Source organism: Arachis hypogaea, chromosome 2, assembly GCF_003086295.3.
Source record: "Arachis hypogaea cultivar Tifrunner chromosome 2, arahy.Tifrunner.gnm2.J5K5, whole genome shotgun sequence".
Taxonomy (NCBI): Eukaryota; Viridiplantae; Streptophyta; class Magnoliopsida; order Fabales; family Fabaceae; genus Arachis; species Arachis hypogaea.
In genome coordinates, this window is record NC_092037.1 from 16,393,362 (window position 1) to 16,416,086 (window position 22,725).

The 22,725-nt window shown below is 33.5% G+C and overlaps 1 protein-coding gene across 1 annotated transcript; it reads right to left on the bottom strand.

Moving 5' to 3' along the window:
* Positions 1–8,729: 8,729 nt before the first annotated feature.
* LOC112739585 (small ribosomal subunit protein uS10y) lies at positions 8,730–10,359 on the bottom strand. Its single transcript, XM_025788983.3, has 3 exons — positions 10,064–10,359; positions 9,852–9,965; positions 8,730–9,104 (listed from the first exon to the last, which is right to left on the bottom strand). Exons 1-3 carry the CDS (start codon positions 10,176–10,178, stop codon positions 8,962–8,964), a joined length of 372 nt encoding a protein of 123 aa, XP_025644768.1. The 5' UTR covers positions 10,179–10,359; the 3' UTR covers positions 8,730–8,961.
* Between the last annotated feature and the right edge of the window lie 12,366 nt (positions 10,360–22,725).

A 22,725-nucleotide genomic window follows, 5' to 3' on the forward strand; every position in this document is an offset into this window, starting at 1 on the left:
AAGACTACAAGACCCCCAAACAAAAGAAATACCTTTTTTGCCTCTTGATATTTAACTTCATAAGACTGGTTAGCCTCTGTGTCAATGATCTCTTTTCAAAGTATACTTACGTGACACATTAATTACTAATATATCCTCTATTTAATTTTTACAAGTAAAAACAATTTAAAAATCACTAATATTTTTTAATGTTACACAATAAATTTAGCTAATGTATTTAAAAAAGGTAATAGAAAAATAAAAATAAAAACTAAACGGCCTTGATAATTATCCTAAAAAGATAATGAAATTCCCAACAAAAAATAATTTGTTAATCCTAGTTGGTTTTTAATGGATAAATCAACGATTTAACATGCTATGTAAGATTATTTCGTTAATACCGATAGAAAATATTGATAGAGAGATTAATCAGTCTCATAAAAATAAAAATTAGGAGCCGAAAAGAGTTTTTTTTTTAAAGATCTCGTTGTCTTTCAAAATAATTGTTAATTCCGTTTAAGATTTTTTTTTATAAATAAATGTTGAATAAAGCAAGTCTAAACTTTTTTTTATCTTTTTAGCATTGGTGTAGATAGAGGGTGAGTTTTTCTTACATTTAAAATTTACACTCTCATCTCATAATGAATAAGTGGTGTATCTGTAAATTTAGACTATGACCAAAATTAAATTAAATTAAATCAGTTTGAATTGGTCGAGTGGCCAATTCACATGTCCCCCTAAATAAGTGTCGGGAATTCAGATCCTGTCTTAAATCCATGACGAATTAGTACTTAACCTACTGAATTAGGGGATATTGTGGACAACCAAAATTAAATTCAATTAAAATTTGTTTTTTCTGAAGTGAGAATATTTATAAAGTAAAAAGAAATTAAAAATTAATCATTATTATTAAATTAATTAGTGAAATTTACTTAGAATAAAAGTTATTAATTCAAACATGATTTTTTTTTTTCATTTTATAGAATTTTTCACTTTGGAAAAGACAAATATAACTAAAAATATTTGTAAGATAGATGTAGCTTAAGGTCCAAGCTTCTTGGGTTTTGATCTTAGACTATGAAATGGGGTTAATTGGTTATAAAAGGAAATAAATGTATTCGGTTATATATATATATATATATATATATATATATATATATATATATATATATATATATATATATATATATATATATATATATATATATATATATATATATATATAATATTAGATGGAGAATTGAGTTGTATACTTGAGAAAATTGATGACTAAACTTTATTAAAAAAATTCTATTGTTGTTGTGTACATGTGTACAATTTTATATGATTTCTTTAAAATCTAGTGTGCTTTAGTTTTTGTTAAATTCTTCAGTTTTTCTCGAAAATAAAGTTGTTGAACCAAAATATGATGAATCCATTAAATATAAGTATAGCAAAACTTAAAATAAATTAAACAGAATTTTTGTCAACAGATAAGAATATTAATTAGATGCCGTTTAAGTTACAACATGTTGGCAGTTGCTTGTCTGTCTAAAGATTAATTAATAAATGGATAAATTAGTAAAATAGTATTCGTTTATATCACTAATAAAAATAATTTCAAAAAATTTAAAAATAAATAAATTTTTTAAAAAGTTTAAGAAAATGTGATAAAACTAATTAAATGTTAAATGTATCTTCTCAAAAAGAATTTTAGAGATGAGATTTTAATATAATTTTTTATAAAAGTAATTAAAAAAATATTTTTATCTTTAAAATTTGATAATTTTATATCAAGTGAATTGTTTTTGTAATTTTTTTGTAAATAGCCAATTTTTTTTAAATGTTGAAAAAAGAGTTCTCAGAATTTATTAATACCCTTTGGATTTTTATATGTAACTTTTAAATGGTTATCTAAATATTTTTATAAGAATTTGAATTAAATTTACAAATTATATATCAAATACAAAAAAATGTTATTTTTATTATTTTTATCAATGATATAAACTTTCAGTTAATATTTTAGCACTTCATCCTCAATAAATATAACATATCATTCTAGCAAATAAATTTGATAAATAATATTGAACCTTTAATTAGACGATGTATTGTATTTCTTTAAGTGGTCCCAAAAATGTTATTTAAATTATTAGAAACACAACCACGAAAGCCATTTGTCAACATCTATGTTTCAATCAGCACAAGAATGAATTGTTTAGGGCTATATATCTATCATCCATCCTTTTTTGCTTCACAGATTAGCTTTGTTTACGTACATATACCTGAATAATCAATTAATAGTGTATGCACCATTCTGCCCTTTAAATTATTGACGATGAAATTATTATATTTGTAACAACCTATCATTCATTGTTTTATATTTAAGTTATAATTTAATTATGATTTGGTACTATAATATAACACTGAAATATAAATATTTATGTATAAAAAGAGATATTATATTAGAAGTCTATAAAAGAATTTAAGGTTGTGTTTGTTATAAGGATGAGATACTAAAATAGAGATACAGAAATACAAAATCGTGTTTGACAGATGAGACATGAATAGAGATATTGTATTCAGAGATATTGAATTATTGTATTTTATGTTCATCTTGATAAAAAATACAGAAACACTAACAAATGACACAACTTATTTTTTATTTTTTCTTTTATTATTATTGTTACTTTTTTATAATTATATTTTTTATTATTATATTTTTCTTTTCAAATTTTTTTGAAGAAAAAAATGAGAATAAATTGGATTTTTATTTTTTGTTTTAATTTATCACAAAACAGAATACAAGAACACAAAATTTTGTGTTTCTGTCCTTTGTGTCTTATTCTTAGTGTCTTGTCTTGTCCTGTTCTCCGAAACAAACACAACCTAAAACTCGAGAAAGAGACAATTTGCCAATCGTTCACACTCGATAAGATACATAAGCGCATCAAAAAAAGGTAGATAATCAAAGTTCAAAGGAAGAATAAGAGTATATATATATAGTCTCAACTCGTGAAAATTAAGCCGGCTAGAGGTATACCAGTAAAACAGTTTGGATAACATAACTTATCGCTCCAAAATACATCATAAATCTCTAAAGGCAAGACTTTAAAGTAATTACATCATATAAGTTTTCAAAAGAAGGAGAAATTCTAAAATTAAAACAAAATAATAAGTCTTCTTTGCTTCCTTCCAGATAGACCTCCCGCTCACTGTGAAGCGTCAAGACCTGCATCTGAAAAAAAAATTCCTGAAACGAGTGAGAACCTCCAACCTATGGGTTTCCAACAGGGCAATAATTCCAAATAGAGACTATGCAAAATCACATGAATCCGCTAGGCAATCCTAATCTCCAATTATTCAAGGTTCAATCCTAGGGTCCTTCTAATCCGAACAAAGTAATAAACTAAATCTCAAATATATTAGTGATCTCTAAATCTCAGTTCTTCCCGATACGAGTCACCATTTCTCTAAATATCATAGTTTTCCAACCTCAATAATTTAATATCAAAACTTAGTCTCAATGTTATCCATTTATTCTCAGTTTATCCACAAACTTCAATCACCACATCTCATCAATGACAACCTTCAGTGTCACCACCGCTAGCATAAGGGATCTCTCAGTTGTGTATGTTGGGAATAATACACCATTTCCCATTGAGAAAATACCTTTGACAGAGAAATAAAATAGACACAATCACAACACAAGAATTTAACGTGGAAACTCCAATTACCGGAGAAAAAACCACGGCCGTTGTCAAATGACAACTAGAGAATATCACTATGTGAAAATTATTACAACACATAGACTTCTTTCTCTCTAACACCGGCACCCCAGTACACCCACACTCTCTCAAAGCAAATATCTAACTACACCTCACAACACTCTCTAATAAAAGAGTACAGAGGAAAAGAAAAATCAGATACAAGCTTAAAGTGTTTCTGACTGGTGCAAAAACAAATGGAGAACTTAGCCTCATATTTATAGCCTAGGCCACCCACTCCATTTGCTATCCTAAGCAATGTGGGACTAATTCAACCAAATCCTAACAATCTCCACCTTGATTGAAATAGTCACACATCTTCAGCTTCCATTGTCAACACCGACAATTCTTTGCTGCCATTGTCTATACCGACAATCATAGTTCAGAGAACTATCATACTCCACCATGAAAGTATACTCACTTGGAATTAGACCACTCCAAGCATTTCGCCTTGGTACAGATCGAAACCTTGCTGAAAATTCATGGTGCAACTTCCAAATTGGCTTTTCCTGAAAGTTCTTCAGCCATCGACCTAACTCCGCCACACACCTTGCATCTCAACGCCAACCAATGCCCGTGTGCAATTGTGGACCCGATTGCCACAGCTTATCCTTATCCATGGCAGTGCGGTAATACTATGAGGATACTTCTTGTCTTCTAGAGAACATCATTTTCTATCATAGAGAGAGCAACCAGAGATCTTCTCCTTCAACGCCTTGTGCAAACTTGATTGTATCAACACATCCTTGACTTGTATTTGCCACAAGCCAAAATTGATTCTTCCATCAAATTTCTCTATTTCAAGCTTCACAGCACTTGAATATCCTGACATTGTTGCAACCGTATACTGGAATAGTATAACTCAATTGTAGACCGTGCACTAGGAAGGGTCCCCAGGAAAGAGAGGTGGGTCACAATGGACACACTTAAATACCAGGTCTTTCCTTAGCCAGAACCTTTCCAAACTACACTCTCACAGTGTCACACTGCCTTCCAGCAACAACAACAGCAACCAAAGATCAACCTCAAGTTACAGAACAAAATTCTTTTCTGATGTGGAAGGTTAGACTAGGCTGCAACTACAGAGCATACTAAGAATAAATCCCACCAAACCGAAGCTCTGATACCACTTATTGGGAATAATACACCATTCCCCCTTAAGAAAATACCTTTGACAGAGAAATAAAATAGACACAATCACAACACAAGAATTTAACATGGAAACTCTAATTACCGGAGAAAAAACCACGGCCGTTGTCAAATGACAACCAGAGAATATCACTATGTGAAAATTGTTACAACACATAGACTTCTTTCTCTCTAACACTGGCACCCCAGTACACCCACACTCTCTCAAAGCAAATATCTAACTACACCTCACAAAACTCTCTAATCAAATAGTACAAAGGAAAAGAAAAATCAGATACAAGCTTAAAGTGTTTCTGACTGGTACAAAAACAAATGGAGAACTTAGCCTCATATTTATAGCTTAAGTCACCCACTCCATTTGCTATCCTAAGCAATGTGGGACTAATTCAACCAAATCTTAACAGTGTAGACACATACAAGACAATACAAAGAATATACAAATAGAGAGAACATATAAAGCAAATAGATCAATCAATATATAGATACAATTAATCAAGAAGGCAAGCCAAAAATAATATGCACACCCAAAGAATACACACAAATACAAATGATGCATGTCTGCCCTATAGCCAATGAGCTCATCTGTCAGTTATAAGTCAAAACCCGATGTGTCCAGTAGCGAACTCTGGACAGTCCCTCAGTGCCCGCATCCCCAAGCTCAAATATAATGGGGAATCATTTGGAAAGGTCTAAGTGCCCGCCACATCTTGCGATAGAGGGTCTACAGTCTCAATTTCATCCTAGAGCAAGCGGGACAAAATCACCATCCTTGCATCTATCCAGAAAGCTCAAATACCAACCTAGAGCAAGCAGGACAAAACCACAATGCTTGCATCTATCCAGGAAGCTCAAATACCAACTGGGAGCAAGTGGGACAAAATTACAATCCTTGCATCTATCCCAGAAGCTCAAATACCGACTAGAAACAAGCGGGATAAAATTACAATCATTGCATCTACCCTAGAAGCTCAAATACCATTCGGGAGCAAGAGGGACAAAGTCACAATCCTTGCATCTTACTCCGAAAGCTCAAATATCAATCAAATTCGATCTTTTCATCCAATCATATCAACTTATTCTCATCGTCCTCTCGAATTAACTGAATCTTATCATTCAATCATATCAACTCAATCTTATTATTTATCATCTCAACTCATTCTCATCATTCAATCATCTCAACTCATTCTCGTCATTCAATCATCCCAACTTGTTCTCATCTTAGAAACTAGTAATCAGATCTCAAATAGGGGTTACAGAAGTGAAACAGTGATTGAATAGGCAAAAACAATTAAAAATAATCATTTTTGAAAAACAAGACAGTTGTGCGTATGCATGCCTCGTGCGTACGTGCGCATGAAACTCGCACGAAATCATTTCAATTCTATTTTGAGTTACTCACCAATCTAATTAAATAGAATTAAAGTTGAAGGAAGCTAGAGTTTCATCTATCTTTTGTCTCTTCTTTCATTTTCAGCTCTCTCTCACTAAATGGAAAAAATGGTGGCTGAAATCTCATTAAGTGTGGCCATATATATATATGGGGGATTGGGCCCGATAAAGTCCAATTTTATTTCCTTAGCCCGTTGGTCTAATTTTGAGTCAAAACTTTTAAAATGGACATTTTAATTTGTGTCATAAATATTTTTATTTCTCCAAATTATAAATATTAAATTTTTAATCCTTTTCATTCTCATTTAATTTATTTATTAGTTATTACTTAGTTATTTAATATTTTGCAGAATTTTACAATATTGACCAAAAAGAAAACGCTTTTTATGTTGTTATGTTGTAGTACTCTAACATTGTGATGAACGGAAGAATATGGGATGAAGAATGTATTTAAAATACAAAAAAAAAAAAAACATGATTCCTTTAAATTGAAACGACATTGCCAATTTACCATAAAATAATACATACTAATATACTATGTATTTTTTTTAAGTTATTAAAGGTCCAACAAAATAGTATTGAAATTATGGATATCGAGGAACTTTTAATAAAACTCGAGGAGTCGAGGACGTTATTGAATAACATGTTTTTAGTACTTAGAACTTTTCCAAATTTTCAAAGTATTACTTAAAAATAACGTATTAGAAGGTATTATCTTCTTGAATACTTTGTGTCTAAAATAAAATTCCAATATGAACTTTTATTTTGGGATATGCGATGACCATATAAAGAAAAATAATCATTCAACTGTATTAGTTATATATACTTGCCTAATTAACATTTATTCTGATTTCTGATCTATCGAAAAAAGAGATTATATTGTTATCTTATATATTATGTTACTCTAAAAATATTGTATAAGTTAATCATCATGCATGATCTATTAAAAGATAAAACCTTATTGCATAGTCTGCTAAATATGGTTAGCTTTTCTATGATTGCAACAAAATTATATTTTCTAAATAAGTCATACATTTAATCTATAGTCACTGAAAAAGTTACAACTGTATCCAATCCAATGGTACAAATTGTCTAATTTTGGGTAGTTATATCTCTGTAGGGTTTAAACAACCAATTGTGAACTGTTTTGGAAATTGTGGTCCATTGAACATTAGAGTTACATGCGGTTAACTAATTTAGATTAGTCGAGTAGTCAGTTTATTCGTCTACCTTAAGTAACTATCTAGAGTTCAAATCCTACTTTGTAATATATATAACAATTTATTGATTAATAATAAACCCTTAAATAGAATTTAAATCTGTGACAAATTAGTCTTTATCCTATCAAATTAAAGGATATCGGGGACAATACAAAAAAAAAAAAAAAAAACAACCGATACATGCGGATATCCAACAACAAACATTTTGTGAAGATAAAACTCAGCATGTAAGCTGGGATGGGACTCATTACAGTGAAATTGCAAATGAGTGTGTCGTTTCTCAAATCATGACGAAAAAGCACTTTATGAATTAGACAAGTAAAAGCGTTTAAACACAGCCCATTACGAAAAAGAAATGAATTTTCTATTCCATAATCAGGTTTGTTTAAATTTTGAATTAAATAAATTCAGCTATTTAATCAAAAAGAAAAGTGAATTAAATAGGCCATCTTGCCGATTAAACACAGCCCATTATTTTTAAAAAATAGTATTTTTTCAATATTTCTACTGATCCAATACAAAGATTCAAATTGCTAAAAAATCCTGTGTTTACCCCAAAAATGTCTCTTGTTTGTTCAAAAAATTTTTGGAGTCCAAAATTTTTTCAAGAGATAAATTAGTCAAGTGGTCAATTCACTCAACAAATATTGGAAATTCGAATCTGCATGAACAACAGACCTTTAAATTAAACTCAAATTTATATCGAAGAATTTTTTGCTTAAATAACAAAAACACCTATTTAACCAGTTAAATTAGACATCAATGGTCCCAACTTCAAAACTAAAATCCGTAAACAAAAAATAAATAAATAGATCAGCCCATATAGTGGCCCATTTGACAGCCTTAGAATAGTCACTCTTATGAATAACGTGCATTGAACATTTAAGATTGGTGGTTGACACTTGACAGGGTAAAATAGCCTAAAAATGACTTGAATCATCCCTAAAATAGTCGGAAAATATATATCATAGTCCAACCAATAGAACACATCATCTATCACACGTTGTACTCTTCAATTAGTCAAAACTTCTAATAGAAAATAAAATAAGAAGCCATAATTTTTCATCTTGATCCTTTTTTCCTCTTTTCATCAATGAAATGAACTTGATTTCTTTTTTTTTTTTAATGGCCCGCAAAAATAAATGAAATGTCGTCTAAGTCCTCATAAATTTACGCTGTCCAACAAAATGGTGCATTCTGTCAGACCTAAATCTTTCATGAGTATAAATTACATTTTCTTTTGCAAGAGTTGTAAGACTTAAAAATTTGTTGTAGAAGAACAAAAAGGTGGATCAAGTACGAGTACAATATGCTATGACATGAAAGCAAATACTCAACATGTATGTAACCCTAAACCATATGAAGCATGATGTTTAACTTTTTCATTCACCGATGTCCAAAAACCATAAAAACTAAACAAAAAAGATAAATAACTAAGCAAGCACAACAAAATTAATGTCTTTAATCTTCAAAAACTGAGATCAAGCATCTGCAATTGTGACCTCAACCTCAACACCAGGCTCGATTGTGATTGAAGTAATCTGCTTAACAACATCAGGGGAACTGTAGAGGTCAATGACCCTCTTATGAACACGTAGTTCGAATCTGTCCCAGGTGTTGGTACCTGAAATCAAAGGTAGGGACAACAATGGATACCGCTCTTTCAACAATAATATAGTAACAAAGTTACTTCAAACACTTAAGTCAGCATACCTAGTTTCACTACACCACACTACTACAATACAGTAAATACTTCCATAGCTGGTGTCCTCCGAGACAGAACACAAAACAGAACATTTCGCATTGATCAAACTCCTCCAAGGCAAGGGAGTCGATCAAATGAGAACACACTTCTATAGCCGGTGTTCTCCGAGACGGAGACCACAAAACACATCACTTTGCGTTGATCAGACTGCTCTAAATATGGGAGTCGACAAAATGAGAACGGACTCTAATCACCTTGGATAGTAGTAGGCTTGCACATGATGGAAGTTGTAAATTCAGTGTTAATTAGATTCTCACTTTTTTTATTATATCAATCTTCGTCCACTATGCCTACACTCCTATGGTATAAGACGACTTGACATCCGTATAAAAATACATAGAATCTGTATTTGACTATTTGCTAATTCTCCTTCAAAGAGTGGAAATTATTCCAATTTTTCCGTTAACAAAGAAAAATCTCTATCAAAATCAACTCAAAATAAAAATTCAAAAACCAATTTCCATCCTATAACTAATAATCCGAGAAGACTAAATCAGAGATCTTCAATGTACAATCACCACAGTATATTATAACCAAACTTTATATAAAGAAACTGAAACTCAGAATTCCAATCAAATAGAACGGTCAAAAACACCATTGAAGTACCTTCACCACAGGGGGATTTCCTGGTAGTGATGTGAAGAACCTTAGTTGGCATCCTCACAGGTCCCTTCACCCTGAGGCGCTTGTCCTTCGCACCACGAACCAAATCAGAACAAACTGCAAAAACAAACGCGAACAGATCCAAAAGCTATTAGCCAGTGCAACAACGAACTCACCGATTTTATTTTCATGGAAGAAATTGAATTGTTATGCACCTTTCTCGAGATTTTTGACGTGCTTGGAGGAAAGAGTGATCCTGATCTTGTGGATCTGTTCTTGTGACTCCTCCAAACCGGCTTTCGTAGGTTTCATAGCTGCGTACGCCGCCATTGCCACGGAAGAACAAGAGCTCGCGTAGGAGAGAGTTGTGTTGCGGCGTAGTGCTAATGTAGAAACCTTATTGGGGGTTAGGGTTAGGGTTTACTCTCGTTCACGTATTTATAGACAACCCAAGCAAAATTAAATAAATCAATCAGATAGACCCAAGGTTTTGAAAAATTGAAAGCAAACCGGTTATTGGCCTGAGAAAATTAAAAATTTAAATATTTAAAAATTCAATTGAAATTAAATTGGATATAAAAAATAATATTTTTTATAAAATCTATTTTATTATGTTAATATTAGTAGTTTTTATGTTTTTCCAATTTTCTATAATATATTTTTCTGTTAAATATAATTTATTATAAAAAATTAATTTTGTTAGTAGGTTTTATGTTTAACCAATTTTCTTGAAAAATGTCGGATAAAATTCACCCTTTTTTAACCGATTTTATAATAATAATAATAATAATAATATTATTATTATTATTATTATAGAAAAATAAGTGAAGTGAACTTGTAAAATATAATAGGGTAGTGCTAGGGAGTCAATGACCTAAGCGTATAACCTGTGGGTACGGCTATCCCGATATATACTTTGGGGTGCTTTAAACTACCTGAAATTTTTATAGAAGAAATTCAGAGACTGCTTATGCAATTCTGGTGGGGACAGAAACAAGGAGAAAAGAGACTTCAATGGATTAAGTGGGACACACTGTGTAGACCAAAAAATCAAAGAGGATTGGGGTTTAAGGATCTAAAAGCTTTTAATCTTGCCATACTAGGAAAACAGGGATGGAGATTGATGACCAGACCAAATTCCCTAGTTACTAAAGTATTCAGAAGCAGGCATTTTAGACATTCTTCATTTCTAAAAGCTGACATTGGATACAATCCGTCATGGGTTTGGAGGAGTCTCTTAGAAGGGCGAAAGGTTCTGGAAAAGGGGATTCTCTGGCAGATTGGGAGGAGATCAGCAGTGAAGATTTGGGAAGATTGCTGGGTTGGAAGACAAGGACCATTGACACTGAGACAGAATCAGGAGCCTAATCCAAGCTTAATTTGGGTCTCTCAACTCATCACTGAGGAAGGTAATTAGAATGAGCACCTTATAGCCAACAACTTCACATCAGAAATTACACAGGAAATACTTCAAATAAACATTAAAGAAGAAGATAACTTGATTTGGTACAGAGAAAAAGGGGGTTCTTACTCTGTAAGGTTAGGATATGAGGTATGCTTCAATTTTTTTCACCCGCCACTCGAAAGTCTTCCACCAATTTTCGGAGACAAAAATCTATAGAATTCGATTTGGGATCTTGACTGCCCAGCCAAAGTTAAGGTCTTTACCTGGAAAGCTCTCCATAATGGTTTTCCGGTGAGGCACCGACTGCACGCCCGCATTCAAGTTGTCCCTGCGATATGCCCAAGATGCGAAATGGAGGACGAGAGTTTGACCCACTGTTTGCTTAATTGCATTTACTCGCGGCAAGTGTGGAATCACATGGGGTTCTTGTTCAACAGTCCAAATAAAGTGGTGCAGAGGATAGTTTTGGCAATTGGTGGAGAGAGATGCAGGTAAAGATAAAACAAGAGAGTTTTAATAAGAAGCAACAAAGTCTCCTTGCGATGGTGCTATGGAGGATTTGGATATCTAGAAATAACTGGCTTTTTGATGGCAAAAGGAGTGAACCGGCTGCTATTTGGGAAGAGGCATACAACATGAACGAAGAATTTCACCTTAAGACAAGTCATTGTTAGTTTTCCTTTTTATTTCCTTCTAGGTTATTCTCATGCTTTTTCTTTGGGTTAATGCCCACCTTATCCTTGCTAGAGTTCAGACATGGACTAATATTGCTTTATTGCAATTTATTAATAAAATTTCATATCTTAGAAAAAAAAATCATTCGGATACATGGATAATAAACATTTCATGTCATAAAATCACTCATCCCAAAAACTTAAATTGATTTTGGAGTTCACCAAGAATCGAACCCTTGACCTTTCGGATCTAAAACTCTAATACCATGTCATGAATCTACTCATCCCAAAAACGTAACCTGACAGGACAATGTAACACTAATGGTCGTATCCTAATACTTCCAAAATCTCCATTGTACATATTATACGCTTAGGTCATTGGCTCCCTATACTTTCTCAATATAATAATTATCAAAGAGCAAATAAAACCTCTAATTGCTTCCGATGCAGAATGCATGAAGAGTAAGTTCTTCCTTTTAAATTAATGGAGAGAAAAATGGACCATTATATTCGATTGTTTTTTTATTACAAAAGATAAAAATAAATTGGAGTATCCGATTTGTTTGATCCAGAAAATTTTTTAAATTTTAGAAGATTAAATCGGACATTTTAATTTGAATTGTTTAAATATTTTATTTTAAAGAAATATAAATTTAACTGTTTAATTTGTGTAATTAAAAAAATTTGAAATGTTAATAACTAAATCGGACAATCCCGATTGTTTGGTTATATATATCCTATGTGTCTTTCTCACTTTAATTGAGAGAACTATCTTTTTTTTTTTTTTGTCTCGCAGTTCAAAAAATTCTCTTTGTACTTTTTTTTTTGTCAAAAAAATAACTGAGGTTGAATGTATTAAATGGAAATAAAAAAAATAATAGAATTATGTTAAAAGTATATTGTTATGATCAGATTTTGTTATAAATATCTAAAGAAATAAAATTTATATGTAAAATCTATTAGGTATTGTTATTTTATTTACACTCTCATTTAAAGAACTAAAAGGTATTATTTGTGAGAATATAGATTCTGAAATATCAAGGAAAATGTCATGTATTTTATACAAGTATTATATATCAATATTTTGTAGGTTCGTTTAATTTCAAACTAAATATGTAACTGATGAAGCAAATATATAAGAGATGTTTTCAATGTACATTAAAACTCGTTCTCATATATCGTTCATCGAGCTGTATATCGAGTTTAAACAATCTGAAGCCGACTGAAATATTGAATAAGAAAATTACAATAGTGATAGTGAGGAGAAGTTTGAAAGCAACTACAAGATCGGTGATCTGGGTGAAGATGAAGATCAAGTTGACAGTACTATGGAGGCAGATGTGACGGAGGTGACAAATGTCCTAATAAACTAGCATTCTGAGGAGCCATTTTTTATGTGCACATTGGATTTGGAGGACATGGATGCGCCAAAATTTTTGAATATATGAGTGCAGGTATGTAAAAAAGATATTTGTATAATAGATTAATATTGTAGATTCAGTTAATTTAGTAGTATAAGAAAAAAATAAAAAATTGTTATTCTAAATGTTGTAAATCGATTAAAAAATATGTGATCTGTAGAATATAATTTATTAAATAGCATTTGATTAGTTATTCATTTAATTAAGTATAGGCTAATCACCTCACTAGATTTAGATAACCTTGTACTTAAATTTTAGATAATTACTTTATTAGGAATAAATATATATTTATATTAATTTATTATATATATATTAATTTATTAAATATATATTATATTTATATTAGTTTATTAAATATTTATTTATAATATATAGTTGTTAATTGATATTAGAAATACAAATTCAAATTTATAATTTATAGATAGATTTTAATTTTAAAAAATATATTTGATAGTTATTTATTAAATATATATTTCGTGGTGTTATTGTGGTAGAGCCTCTTTTTTTAGTTCGTCATGGGAATGGAATTCAGTTTCAGGAATACTATCATTATGACGATTAAAGATTATACCATCCGTAAATAAGGATGACAAGAGTACCCGAACCCGCGGGTATCCGCCCCGTCCCTACTCGGGTCGGGACGGGTTATTACTCGTCCTGGATGCGGGGCGGGTTTTTACGAGACGGATTCGCTGGCAGGGCTGGGTCGGGGTTAGGGTGAACCTACCCCTACCGACCTTGCAGTATATATTATATATTATAATATAAAATAAAATATATAATATAAATATATAAAAATTAATAAATATTATTATATATTAAAAATATATAAACAACTTTTTAGATGCAACATTGAAAGTTTGAAACTCTAAAATTATTCTTCTCTTCTCTAGATTCCAGAAACCACAGTGAGAGACTAAGGTTGAGAGCAATAGCCAATAGAGCATCGAGCTTCTTGCCTTCTTCTTCTCCAACACCTATTTGACGGCTGTCGTCGTTCTTGCCTCCGTCCTCCGTCCGAGAGCAGCTGAGCAGCACTTCGCCGCCAACATCCTCTGTTTGAGCGCAGAACCTAGCCTCTGTCTCCGTCCTCCGTCCTTCATCGACGTGAGTCTATTGGTGCATGAAATTGCGATCTCTAATAATGGCATTCAACTTGGTGTGCGCATTTATAACTCAGCACTTTCTTCACAACCTCGCACAACTAACTAGCAAATGCACTGGGTCGTCCAAATAATAAACCTTACGTGAGTAAGGGTCGATCCCACGGAGATTGTTGGTATGAAGCAAGCTATGGTCATCTTGAAATTCTCAGTTAGGCGGATAATATATAGTTATGGAGTTTTTGAATAATAATAATAAATAAATAGAAAAGATAGAAATACTTATGTAGATCATTGGTGAGAATTTCAAACAAGTGTATGGAGGTGCTTTGTCCCTGTTGGATCTCTGCTTTCCTACTGCTTTCATCCACTCCTTCTTACTCCTTTCCATGACAAGTTGTATGTAGGGCATTACCGTTGTCAATGGCTACATCCCATCTTCTCAGTGAAAATGGTCCAAATGCTCTGTCACAGCACGGCTAATCATCTGTCGGTTCTCGATCATGTCGGAATAGAATCTCTTGATTCTTTTGCGTTTGTCATCACGCCCAACAATCGCGAGTTTGAAACTCGTCACAGTCATTCAATCCATGAATCCTACTCGGAATACCACAGACAAGGTTTAGACTTTCTGGATTCTCATGAATGCCGCCATCAATTCTAGCTTATACCACGAGGATTCTGATTAAGGAATCCAAGAGATATGCGCTCGGTCTAAGGTAGAACGGAGGTGGTTGTTAGTCACGCGTTCATAGGTGAGAATGATAATGAGTGTCACAGATCATCACATTCATCATGTTGAAGTGCAACGGATATCTTAGAATAAGAATAAGTCGAATTGAATAGTAAAATAGTAGTAATTGCATTGAAACTCGAAGTACAGCAGAGCTCCACACCCTTAATCTATGGTGTGTAGAAACTCCACCGTTGAAAATACATAAGTGATGAAGGTCCAGGCATGGCCGAATGGCCAGCCCCCAAAACGTGATCACAGGATCAAAAATACAATCCCGGGTGTCTAATACAATAGTAAAATGTCCTATTTATACTAGACTAGCTACTAGGGTTTACAGAAGTAAGTAATTGATGCAGAAATCCACTTTCGGGGCCCACTTGGTGTGTGCTTGGGCTGAGCTTGAGCTTTACACGTGCAAAGGCTTCTTTTGGAGTTGAACGCTAAGTTGTAACGTGTTTTTGGCGTTCAACTCTGGTTCGTGACGTGTTTCTAGCGTTTGACTCCATAATGCAGCATGGAACTAGCGTTGAGCACCAGTTTACGTCATCTAATTTCGAATAAAGTATGAACTATTATATATTGTTGGAAAGCTCTAGATGTCTAATTTCCAACGCCGTTGAGAGCACGCCCTTTGGAGTTCTGAAGCTCCAGAAAATCCATTTCGAGTGCAGGTAGGTCAGAATCCAATAGCATCAGCAGTCCTTTGTCAGCCTTCTTATCAGAGTTTTGCTCAGGTCCCTCAATTTCAGCCAGAAATTACCTAAAATCACAGAAAAATACACAAACTCATAGTAAAGCCCAGAAATGAGAATTTAGCATAAAAACTAATAAAAATATCCCTAAAAGTAGCTAGATCCTACTAAAAACTACCTAAAAACAATGCCAAAAAGCGTATAAATTATCCGCTCATCACAACACCAAACTTAAATTGTTGCTTGTCCCCAAGCAACTGAAAATCAAATAGGATAAAAAGAAGAGAATATACTATAAAGCTCAGAATATCAATGAATATTAATTCTAATTAGATGAGCGGGACTTGTAGCTTTTTGCTTCTGAACAGTTTTGGTATCTCACTTTATCCTTTGAAGTTTAGAATGATTAACATCTCTAGGAACTTAGAATTTCAGATAGTGTTATTTCTTCTCCTAGTTAAGTTTGTTGATTCTTGAACACAGCTACTTTCATGAGTCTTGGTCGTGGCCCTAAGCACTTTGTTTTCCAGTATTACCACCGGATACATAAATGCCACAGACACATGACTGGTGAACCTTTTCAGATTGTGACTCAGCTTTGCTAAAGTCCCCAGTTAGGGGTGTTCAGGGTTCTTAAGCAAACTCTTTTTGCTTTGGATCACAACTTTAACCACTTAGTCTCTAGCTTTTCACTTGGACCTGCATGCCACAAGCACATGGTTAGGGACAGCTTGATTTAGCCGCTTAAGCCTGGATTTTAGTTCCTTGGGCCCTCCTATCCATTGATGCTCAAAGCCTTGGATCCTTTTTTATCCTTGCCTTTTGGTTTTAAGGGCTATTGGCTTTTTCTGCTTGCTTTTTCTTTTTCTTTCTATTTATTTTTTCGCCAAATTTTTTTCGCAAGCTTTTGCTTTTTCACTGCTTTTTCTTGCTTCAAGAATCAATTTCATGATTTTTCAGATTATCAATAGCATTTCTCTTTGTTCATCATTCTTTCAAGAGCCAACAATTTTAACATTCATAAACAACAAGATCAAAAATATGCACTGTTCAAGCATTCATTCAGAAAACAAAAAGTATTGTCACCACATCAATATATAATTAAACTAAATTCAAGGATAAATTCGAAACTCATGTACTTCTTGTTCTTTTTGTATTAAAACATTTTTCATTCAAGAGAGATGAAGGAATTATGGATTTATTCATAGCCTTAAGACATAGTTACTAAACACTAATGATCATGTAGGAAAGACACAAACATAAATAAACATTAGGCATAAAAACTGAAAAAAACAGAGAAATAAGAACAAGGAATAAGTCTACCTCAGTGATGGTGGCACTTTTTTTGAAGGACCAATGGTGCTTTTTGAGCTCCTTTATGTCTCTTCCTTGCCTTTGTTGCTTGATCCCTAGTGATTTTGGTGCTCCTATCCTTAGTTGCTCCCAATAATTGTGTGGAGGAAAATGTATCCCCTGAGGTATCTCAGAGATTTCTTGATGAGGGAATTCCTCATGCTCTCTTGATGTGCAGTCAAATGCTCTTCTACTGAGCTATGGACCCTTGAAATGAATCTCTCCATCTCCCATGACTCGGAGGTGGAAAAAAAATTTTTTGTCTTCCCTTTTCTCTCTCGTTTTTTTTTGAGGTTTCTCTGGCCTTAGGTGCCATCCATGGTTATGGAAAAATAAAAAAGCTATGTTTTTACCACACCAAACTTAGAATGTTGCTCGCCCTCGAGCAAAGAAGAAAGAATGGAAGGAGAAGAAGATATGGAGGAGAGGGAGAGATGTGTATGTTTCGGCCATATGGGTGGGATTGGGTGGGGAAGAGATGGATGGATGTGAGTGGTGAAGAGGTGATGGGGAAGAGAGATTGAGGTGATTGGTGAAGAAGAGAGAAGGTGAGTGAGGTAGGTGGGGATCCTATGGGGTCCACAGACCCTAAGGTGTCAAGGATTTACATCCCTGCACCAATGAGGCATGTAAAACACCCTCTGCATGCAATCCTGGCGTTTAACACCAGATTGATGCTTGTTTCTGGCGTTAAACGCCAGCTCTAAGCTTATTCTAGGCGTTCAACGCTCATCTGCAGCATGTTTCTGGCGTTGAACGCCAGCTTTCCTCAGTGTGCAATCCTGGCGTTTAAATGCCAGATTGCTGCATGTTTCTGGTGTTCAAAGCCAGATCCATGCTCTGTTCTGGCGTTGAACGCCAGCCAGATGCTCCTTACTGGCGTTTAAATGCCAGTAAGCTCTTCCTCCAGGGTGTGCTTTTTCTTCTTCTGTTTTTGATTCTATTTTTAATTTTAGTATTTATTTTTTGACTCCACATGATCATGAACCTAATAAAACATAAAAGAACAATAAAAGAAAAATAAAATTAGATAAATAAAAATTGGGTTGCCTCCTAATAAGCGCTCCTTTAATGTCACTAGCTTGACAGTGGGCTCTCATGGGGCCACACAGGTGATCAGGTCAATGTTGTAGACTCCTAACACCAAACTTAGAGTTTGGATGTGGGGATTCAACACCAAACTTAGTGTTTGGCTGTGGCCTCCCAACACCAAACTTAGAGTTTGATGGTGGGGGCTTTGTTTGACTCTGTATTGAGAGAAGCTTTTCATGCTTCCTCTCCATGTATACTGAAGAACACCCTTGGGTCTTAAACACAAGGTAGTCCCCATTCAATTGAAGGACTAATTCTCCTCTGTTAACATCTATCACAGCTCCTGCTGTGGCTAGGAAAGGTCTTCCAAGGATGATGCATTCATCTTCCTCCTTCCTAGTGTCTAAGATTATGAAATCAGCAGGGATGTAAAGGCCTTCAACCTTTACCAACACGTCCTCTACCAATCTATAAGCTTGTCTTACTGACTTGTCTACCATTTACAATGAGAATATGGCACGTTGTACCTCAATGATCCCCAGCTTCTCCATTACAGAGAGTGGCATAAAATTTATGCCTGACCCTAGGTCACACAGAGCCTTTTCAAAGGTCATGGTGCCTATGGTACAGGGTATTAAGAATTTACCAGGATCTTGTTTCTTTTGAGGTAAAGTTTGCTGAACCCATGTATCTAGTTCACCAATGAGCAAGGGAGGTTCACCTTCCCAAGTCTCATTACCAAACAACTTGGCATTCAACTTTATGATAGCTCCTAGATATTGAGCAACTTGCTCTCCAGTTACATCTTCATCCTCTTCAGAGGAAGAATAGTCTTCAGAGCTCATGAATGGCAGAAGGAGGTTTAATGGAATCTCTATGGTCTCTATATGAGTCTCAGATTCCTTTGGGTCCTCAATAGGAAACTCCTTCTTGATTGGGAGACGTCCCATGAGGTCTTCCTCATTGGGATTCACGTCCTCCCCTTCCTCCTTGCATTCGGCCATATTGACTATATCAATGGCCTTGCACTCTCTCTTTGGATTCTCTTCTGTATTGCTTGGGAGAGTACTAGGAGGAGTTTCAGTGACTTTCTTACTCAGCTGGCCCACTTGTGCCTCCAGATTTCTAATGGAGGACCTTGTTTCACTCATGAAGCTTAAAGTGGCCTTAGACAGATCAGAGACTATATTTGCCAAGTTAGAGGTGCTCTGCTTAGAATTCTCTGTCTGTTGCTGAGAAGATGATGGAAAAAGCTTGCCATTGCTAAACTTGTTTCTTCCACCATTATTAAAGCCTTGTTGAGGCTTTTGTTGATCCTTCCATGAGAAATTTGGATGATTTCTCCATGAAGAATTATAGGTGTTTCCATAAGGTTAACCCATGTAATTTACCTCTGCCATTGCACGGTTTTCAGGATTATAAGCTTCTTCTTCAGAAGATGCTCTTTAGTACTGTTGGATGCATTTTGCCATCCACTCAGACTTTGAGAAATCATGTTGACGTGCTGAGTCAACATTTTGTTTTGAGCCAATATGGCATTCAGAGCATCAATTTTAAGAACCCCATTCCTCTGAGGCGTCCCATTATTCACAGAATTCCTCTCAGAAGTGTACATGAATTGGTTATTTGCAACCATTTCAATAAGTTCCTGAGCTTCTGCAGGCATTTTCTTTAGGTGAATGGATCCACCTGCAGAATGATCCAGTGACATCTTAGAGAACTCAGATAGACCATAATAGAATATATCTATCATGGTCCACTCTGAAAACATGTCAGAAGGACACTTTTTGGTCATCTGCTTGTATCTTTCCCAAGTTTCATAGATGGATTCACCATTTTTTTGCTTGAAGGTTTGAACATCCACTCTAAGCTTGCTCAGCTTTTGAGGAGAAAAGAATTTAACCAAGAAGGTCGTGACCAGCTTATCCCAAGAGTCCAGGCTATCCTTAGGTTGTGAGTCCAACCATGTTCTAGCTCTATCTCTTACAGTAAAAGGGAAAAGCATGAACCTGTAGACTTCAGGATCTACTCCATTAGTCTTAACAGTCTCACAGATCTACAAGAACTCAGTTAAAAACTGGTAGGGATCTTCTGATGGAAGTCCATGAAACTTGCAGTTTTGTTGCATTAGAGTAACTAATTGAGGTTTCAGCTCAAAATTGTTTGCTCCAATGGCAGGAATTGAGATGCTTCTTCCATCAAACTTGGAAGTAGGTGTAGTATAATCACCAAGCATCCTCCTTGCATTATTGTTGTTGGGTTCGGCTGCCATATCCTTTTCTTGTTCGAAAATTTCAGTAAGGTTGTCTCTGGATTGTTGTAATTTAGCTTCTCTTAGTTTCCTCTTCAGAGTCCTTTCAGGTTCAGGATCAGCTTCAACAAGAATACCTTTTTCCTTGTTCCTGCTCATATGAGAAAGAAGAGAACAGAAAAGGAAGAGGAATCCTCTATGTCACAATATAGAGATTCCTTTATGTTAGTAGAAGAAGAAAGGGAATAAGAGTGAAGAAGAATGAATAATCCAAACACAAGGGTGAGGATAGGAGCAGAGATTTGAGATGAAGAGAAGTGTTAGTAAATGAATAAATAAATAGAATAAGATGAGAGAGAGAAGTTTTCGAAAATAATTTTTGAAAAGGAGTTAATGATTTTCGAAAATTAAAGGGGGAATAAAATTAAAATTAAAATTTAAAACAATTAGTTAATTAAAAGAATTTTGAAAAGGAAGGAGAAATTTTCAAAAATTAGAGAGGAAAAAGTAGTTAGGTGGTTTTGAAAAAGATAAGAAACAAACAAAAAGTCAATTAGTTAGTTAAAAAAGATTTGAAAATCAAATTTGAAAAGATAAGAAGATAAGAAGAAATTTTGAAATCAAATTGTTGAAAAAGATAAAATTTTGAAAAAGATATGATTAAAAAGATATGGTTGGGAAAGATTTAATTTTTAAAATTAAAATTAATTACTTGACTAACAAGAAACTAAAAGATATGATTCTAGAATTTAAAGATTGAACCTTTCTTAACAAGAAAGTAACAAACTTCAAATTTTTGAATCAATCACATTAATTGTTAGTAAAGTTTTCGAAAATTTGAAATGTAATTAAGAAAAAGATTTTGAAAAATATTTTAAAAATTTTCGAAAATTAATAAGAAAAATGAAAAAGATTTGATTTTTGAAAAAGTTTTGAAAAGATAAAATTTTTAAAATTGAAAATTTGACTTGACTTACAAGAAACAACTAATTTTAAAATTTTTTTACTAAGTCAACTCAAATTTTCGAAATTTTGAGAGAAATAAGGAAAAGATATTTTTTTTATTTTTTTAAATTTTTAATGATGAGAGAGAAAAAAGAAGAAAAGATGTCATATTTGTATTTTTCTCTTTTTTTTTGAATAAACAACAAGATTGACATAAGACATGAAAAATTAAGATAAAAACACATAATGCATGCAAGAACACTATGAATGTCAAGATGAACACCAAGAACACTTTGAAGATCAAGATGAACATCAAGACTATTTTTGAAAAATTTTCAAGAAAAGAAAAACATGCAAGACACCAAACTTAGACATTTTTCATGCTTAGACATTATGAATGCAAAAATGCATATGAAAAATAACAAAAAACACAAAACAAGAAAATATCAAGATCAAACAAGAAGACTTACCAAGAACAACTTGAAGATCATGAAGAACACCATGCATGAGTTTTCGAAAAATGCACAAATTTTAAAAAACATGCAATTGACACCAAACTTAAAAAATTGACTCTAGACTTAAACAAGAAACACAAAATATTTTTGGTTTTTATGATTTTATGATTTTTTTTGTATTTTCTTTTATTTTTTCGAAAAACATATAAGAAAAAGAACATAAGAAATTCAAATTTTTAATAAGAATTCCAGGAATCTTTCAATGTTAGCCTAAAGCTCCAATCCATAGGTTGGACATGGCTTAATAGCCAGCCAGCTTTAGGGTGGCATTACATGCATTGAGGTGATTAGTTGAAGTCTCATTCCAAAAGGATTTGGATATGGCTTTACAGCCAGCCAGGCTTCAACATGCTTCATGAAACTCTAGAATCCATTCTCAAAAATTCTGAAGCCATAGAATAATTAATTTTAATTAAAAAATTTTTTGTTTTTTTCGAAAATAGGAATAATTTTTTTTGAAAAATTTTTGAAAATAAAACAAAAAGAAAATTACCTAATCTGAGCAACAAGATGAACCGTCAGTTGTCCAAACTCAAACAATCCCCGGCAACGGTGCCAAAAACTTGGTGCACGAAATTGCGATCTCTAATAATGGCATTCAACTTGGTGTGCGCGTTTATAACTCAGCACTTTCTTCACAACCTCGCACAACTAACCAGCAAGTGCACTGGTTCGTCCAAGTAATAAACCTTACGTGAGTAAAGGTCGATCCCACGGAGATTGTTGGCATGAAGCAAGCTATGGTCATCT